The sequence below is a fragment of the Malus sylvestris genome, chromosome 11 (assembly GCF_916048215.2).
Source record: "Malus sylvestris chromosome 11, drMalSylv7.2, whole genome shotgun sequence".
Taxonomy (NCBI): Eukaryota; Viridiplantae; Streptophyta; class Magnoliopsida; order Rosales; family Rosaceae; genus Malus; species Malus sylvestris.
Window position 1 is genome coordinate 25819852 of NC_062270.1, and position 6813 is coordinate 25826664.

At 39.1% G+C, this 6813-nt stretch overlaps 1 protein-coding gene across 1 annotated transcript; it reads left to right on the forward strand.

Annotated features, from left to right (window-relative positions):
- Nucleotides 1-2627: 2627 nt before the first annotated feature.
- Nucleotides 2628-3233, forward strand: LOC126590329 (receptor-like serine/threonine-protein kinase SD1-8). The gene is made up of 2 exons (XM_050255811.1): nucleotides 2628-2771; nucleotides 3045-3233. Exons 1-2 carry the CDS (start codon nucleotides 2628-2630, stop codon nucleotides 3231-3233), a joined length of 333 nt encoding a protein of 110 aa, XP_050111768.1.
- Nucleotides 3234-6813: the final 3580 nt, after the last annotated feature.

Consider the following 6813-nt stretch of genomic DNA (forward strand, 5'->3'; position numbering starts at 1 on the left):
TAAAAGTATTCCTTTGATCTGCAGTGTAGGCAGCTTCTTGCTCAGTAGTGGGTTCATCATACCCATTACTGACAACTTCCCATAGGTCTTGTGATCCAAACAATGCTTTGAACTGGATGCACCATCTTTCATAATTTTCTTTCTTCAATGTGGGAACCTGGAGCTGCACTAAGTTAGATGCCATAGCTACTGCACTTGCCAGAAAGGTAATATGGCTCTGATACCAATTTTGGTATTTCAAAGTTTACTAACTCAATACCAAAAAAATATTTCGGTGATAAGTTTTCTAACTTTATCACACCTCTCACTATCACTCTCAATACAATTGGACAAAGAAAAAAAATAAATGAAGAAGCAAACTTTTTGTGTTGGACAAACTGCATGGCAGACAAGCAAACACTTTGATATATTTAATAAGAGTTTACAAACTCAATTGCTTACAAGCTGAAATGGAAATGGGATTCTGATGGAATGGGAATTCGGATGGGTTTTTCTAAAGCCTTACAAGAGGCTTAATTATACATGCAAAAGTTACAAACCACTCAAGTGCTTTTTAATAAAAAAAATACACACACACATGCAATCAATGATGGTGTTTACCATCTTTACACCCTTTCACACATGCACCACCTTTTGATGCACACACACATGCAACTTTTCTAAAAATAGTTTCACCACTTTCTGAAAAGTGTTCCAACAATTTCTGAAAAGTGTTCCACTACTTTCGGCTACTGTATTTTATTTGAACTTCCAACACCTTCCCACTGTTATGTCAGCTTTATCGTATTTTGTCCTTTTGGATGTTTATGTATCATTTCTTCATTCAGCATGCATGTGTGGGATGTTTATGTATCATTTCTTCATTCAGCATGCATGTATGTTTCGATTTCTTGATCTGCTCCAATAAAGAGCTGCTAATGCACTAAACATCATCCCTAATAGTCTGTTTATAATATCAAGATTTTGTTCTTGGATGATTAGCGGCTCTTTTAATTATGGTTATGATAAGGGTTTTTATGTAGAGGTATATAGATGTTTATTACACTGCCAACTGATTGGGGTAATCACGGTATGACGGTATGAGATAAAGGTTTAGACAATGTTTATAACAACATACTTATAATTTTGTTCTCCTCATGAGAAAAACTATAACAACATCAAAGTTTGATTACAAACGAGTTACGCTCATTTCATATGGTGCTAATGGGAAACAAAAAAAGAGTGTCCGTGCATGTAGCCATTGTAGTTACGATTTTCACTCTACTATACTATCAGGACTTTGTATATACTTTTTGTGGAAGAGGAACATAATTAAGGACAGAACGAAAAGGTACCGGAATTATTCAATTAGAAAATTTGTAATTACATAATCAACAACTCGATGAAGCAAAATTTAGAACTTGAGCCACCAAGTTTTTTTAATTAATTTCTTTTCTCTATTTTTCGCTTTCTTCTGAACAGGTTTAATCAAAGAAACAGGGATTGTCTACTAAATGAGGTGGTTATATCAAGTAAGAACGATTTTTGCTCAGGCGAAAGGAGCAAAGATGAGCTAGATCAGCTGCCATGGTTCGATTTGCACACTCTAGCAGCTGTTACCAACTTTTCTGAACAAAATAGACTGGAACAAGGTGGTTCCGGTTGTGTTTACAAGGTGCTCAACTACATTTTGTTATAAATCAATCAGTAGACTATATCTAAATTATGCATTTAATTATGTGTGTCTGATCCTATTTAATTCCAGGGTACGTTGGTAGGCGGTCAAGAAGTTGCTGTGAAGAGACTTTTAGAGAAGTCTGGACATGGAACCAAAGATTTTAAAAACAAATTAGAGTTGATCACAAGGCTTCAGCACCGAAACCTTGTTCAACTGCTTGGTTGCTGATTTGCGTTTAAAAATTATCTTTTGAATATAGAAACGAGGTCTGTGCTGGACCGGAAAAAGAGTTTAAAAATTATATGTGGGATTGCTCGAGGACTTCTTTATCTTCACCACGATTCTGGATTCAGAATTATCCATAGGGATCTCAAGGCAAACAATATTCTTCTTGATAGAGAAGTGACACCAAAGATATCGGACTTTGGAATGGCTTGAATGTTTTGTAACGATCAGACAGAAGCCAATACCAGAAGCAATGGCGGAGCCAAGTTAAGGGCTGCCCTGGGCTGTAGCCCAGGTAGCTTGTGGTGAAAAATAAAATTTTACATGTAATTTTGATTGATTTTCGAATGTAGCCCGCCAAATATTTAGTCGCTAATTCGAATTCTCTAGGTTTAACTATATAAAATTATATAATACAATTTGCAAACCATCTCTTTTTCTTACATTATTTTTCTCATCGCTTCTTGTACATGTACAAATTTGGATTTGTTTAATTTTAACACGTTTTTGGCTTACCTTGTGAATTTTTTTTAAGCTAGTTGATACTATGAGAAATAGGGTATCAAGTTTCTTTATTTAAAAAAGATTTAAAATTTTAAACTAGCCCACTCAGTAAAAAATTTCTAGCTCGCTATTGACCAAAAGAGTGGTGGGAACATAATGAGTAACAATACCATGCACACATACATAAAGCTACCCAATTATACTAATTTCACTTTGTAAATGGTTATATGCAGTGAGCTATATGGCCCCTAAATATGCAATGGACGGCCTCTTCTCAATCAAGTCTGATTTGTTTAGTTTTGGTGTTCTAGTGTTGGAGATTATTAGTGGTAAAAAGAACAAGGGATTTTATTGCTCAAACAATGAACTAAACCTCCTAGGAAATGCAAGTTAAAAGGCAAATCTTGAGAATTTCAACTTTCGTCCTCTTTCTAAACAGTCTTCAAGCAGACAATTTTTATGTTGTCAGGGGGAGAATCTCGATCGACTGTTCATCAGGCTGACTCCTTGCTCGGGCCTGACAATATAAGCATCTGTCCAGCGACATATACAAGTCTGAACAAAGAATATTATCCTCCAGATAGTCATTGCATTTCATTCGTTCCATGATTATCACTAAATTCACTACTTAAAGAGAAATGATTGGGAACTTTTGCAGACTTCGAAGCTATGGAATGTAGGAAAGGGGTTGGAAATTATAGACTCATCGTATTCCCACTCTGAGGTATTGAGGTGCATGCAAATCGGCCTTTTATGCGTTCAAGAGCGTGCAGAAGATAGGGCTACAATGTCGTCTGTGGTTATGACGCTGAGTAGTGAAACTGCAGCAACAATGCCCCACCCTTAAAACCGTGGTTTTTGCCTACAAAGGACTAGGAATCCAGTTGAAGCAGATTCATCATCCAACAAGCAGGAAGAATGCTGTAGTATAAACCAAGTAAATGTCCCAACGCTAGTTGGTCGATAGCGAAAGTTGTATTTTTGGTTAAATGTTTTCCTTTGGGCTTGGCACGCCTCGACTGGGTTTTGCCTAATTTCTGTCTATTTTATTTATTTAACTAGTATATGAGCACACATAAAGTATATGAGAATTTTTTTTTTTTTTTTAAAAGAGCTATGCTATCCACACATCCCATTTTATTTCTCACACACCCCTTGATAATTTCTATCCATTGATCTTCTTCACTTCATCCGATCCGACGGCCGAAATTTAAAAAGGTGTGTGAGAAGTAAAATGGGGGTGGATATCACACCCCTTTTAAAATAGAATGAGAGATGAAGAGAGTGATAGAGAATGTGGAAGTGGGAAGTTTTTTTTTTTAATTACATTTCTAGGTCCTTGACGGTATAACGTTGACCGGTGCTCAGTAGTTTCGGGATTGGTCAAGTATGGTACTAACAGTGCTCCCCTAAGTTCCCGAGTGAGGAAAGCTCCTCGGTTGGGGACTTGCAAGATCCAAGCCATTGAGTAATCACAAAACTTCTAAGTACTGAAGTGTGGTATCATTTTCACTTACCTTATCTGTCTCATATGTAAATGTGGCATCTTCTCTGGAAGTACTTTTCCTTCATCCAGGGGTGGTATCTTTAACTGATGAAGATGCACAAGGTAATGTATCAATTTCACTTGAAGCTTACTTGTAGTTTCGAGCTTGGTCAAGTGCAATACAAACCGTATAGTAGGAGTCCCCCAAGTCGCCGAGCTAGGAGATTTGCCGAATGAGGTAACAAGGTAAGCAATCAGACTTCCAAGCAAGCAAGCTGGATTAGAGGTTCGACTTCGGCTTCCGATTGATTGTTCTTCTTCTCCTTGTGTCGTAAACAGCAACAAGGATAAGGAGAAGAAAATGGAGAAGAGATGATATGAGATACTTTTGTGTTTGAAGAAGTAACTTTCCACAGGCTTATTCTTGAACTGGGCTGGAGGGTTTTCTGGTTTCCTCCAGAGTATAAGGCCGACTCAAGAATTTGAGGGTCAATACAAGTCCATTAAATCTAAAGTACGTTCGACCGTGATGATATGGGATACTTTTGCTGTTGACAAAGTAGTGGATGTATCGACACGTGTTATGTTACGCTTGTCTCCACATGCTTCCTTTGTATCATTCTCGCTTGTCCTATATGTTCCTCAGGCAGATGTGGTATCTTCTCTGGAAGCATAAGATGTTGAAGATGAGTACTTGAGAGCAATGCCAAGTAAGTAATCAGGCAAGGGGTTCCAGGTAGTCAGTTCTTAACTAGAAGCTTAATTCCAAGTGCTGACTGATTGCTTCCTTTCTCCTTGTCGTGTAGGTAAGAATAAGGCCAAAGGAAAAGACAGGGAAAAAACATGATATGGGATACTCTTGCTTTTAACCCTGATGATATGAGATACTCTTGCTCTAGTGTGGCTTGTTTGCAGAGGTATTATCGGGGGGAAAAGAAGCTGAGTATTTCGAAAGACTCTGCTGAGAGTGCCCTCTCAGATGTGAAGAAAAGTTGAGCATTTTTTTTTATTTGCAGGTCTGTCTGGCTGTGGAGGATGGAGGTCGACATATATAGGAGTCTCCCTAACAACAAGTAGTAGTGTTATTCCTTTACCCTTCTTGGTCATAGCAATGTAGTGGGAGCTGCAAGCTTCACGTGTTTTAACTTTTTCAGAGCACTTTGAAAAAGTGGTCTGTGGTATCTGGAAAGCTGATGTTGTGTGTGAAGATTGCAGACAAGCTTTATCCAAGGAAATCTGGCTCTCGAAGTTCGAAGAGCGGTGCTTCTTCGGTTTTCGAACAAGCAATGTTGTCGGGGATCTGGCTCTCGAGATTCAGAGAATGGTGCCTCTTCAATTTTTGAGAAAGCAATCATGTTGGGAGTCTGACTCTTGAGATTCGGAGAATAATGTCTCTTTGATTTTTGAGAAAGTAATCCTGTTAGGAGTCTGGCTCTCGAGATTCGGAGAGCAGTGCCTCTTCGATTTTTTAGCACATAATCCTGTTGGGAGTCTGGCTCTCGAGATTTAGAGAGCGGTGCCTCTTCGATTATTGAGCAAGCAATCTTGCTGGGAGTGTTTTCTCGAATGTGAGTAAAGGTTGGGCATTTTTGCCAGTTTACCTTGCCACGGAACACAGAGGTTGACACACATTGTGACTTTTTAGTTATCAAGCAGTGGTGCTATTCCCTTGCCCTTATGGGTAATAGTAGGGTAACTGGACCTTCAAAATTTATGTGTCTAAACTTTGTCAGAGATCTTTGGCAAAGTTATATGTGGTACCCGAGGAGCTGATGTTGCATATGGAAAGTGGTGCCTCTTCGGAATCCGGAGAATGGTGCCTCTTCGATTTTTGAACCAACAGCCCTGTTACCCTTTCTTTTATAAGGGCACCAATTGTGTGCAAGAAGTACATTCAAAGAGTTATTGCTTGTCGGAATTTTCCCCTTACTTCAGAGATTTATTGCACCTCATTTCTCTTTCATCATTTCTAAGAATGTCTGACCCATCTGACCGTCGTTTTGACTTGAACTTTGGTGAAGAGGCAGCCATGCTTTCTCAAGACAACATATGGTGCCCATCCTTCTTATCCCCTACTGGTCCTCTTACCGTTAGGGACTCTATGATAAACAATGATATGACCGCTGCGGTGATGGCCAAGAACCTTCTCACTCCCAAAGATAACAGACTACTTTCCAAACGGTCTGATGAGTTGGCTGTTAAGGATTCTCTGGCTCTCAGTGTTCAGTGTGCAGGTTCTGTGTCTAATAAGGCTCAACGTCTATTTGCTCAAACTCGCCAAGTTGAATCATTGGCGGCTGAAGTGATAAGTTTCATACAGGAGATCAGAGGGCTCAAGCGTGAGAATAAACAGTTGCACAGGCTCGCACATGACTATGCTATAAACATGAAGAGGAAGCTCGACCAGCTGCAGGAATTTGATGGTCAGATTTTACTTGATTATCAGAGGTTTGTGGGTTTGTTCCAAAGACATTTATTACCTTCGTCTTCTGGGGCTGTACCACGTAATGAAGGTCCAAATGATCAATATTCGGTGCCTCCTCCTTCTGGGGTTCTGCCTAGTACTGAGGCTCTGACCAATCACCCTCCGGTGCCTCCTCTTTCTGGGGCTCTGCCTATTGCTGAGACTTCTCCTGAGCAACCTTTGTGAAGGCTCCCTCTTGTTTGTTTATTTTGATTCATGTATATGTACATATTTGTAACTTATCTGAGATATCAATAAACAAGCTTTGCTTCATTTCAACGTATTGTATTAAATACACCAAGGCCTTCTTCACTAAGTTCTTTGAATTTTTCCTTTTGTTGAAGCTTGTATGTTGAAGTTTTGTGAGTGAAGCATTTAGGTTGAGGTAGTGCTCCCTTAATTTCCCGAGTGAGAAAAACCTCTTGGTTGGAGACTTTAAAAAATCCAAGTCACTGAGTGGTCGTGAGACTTTCGAGT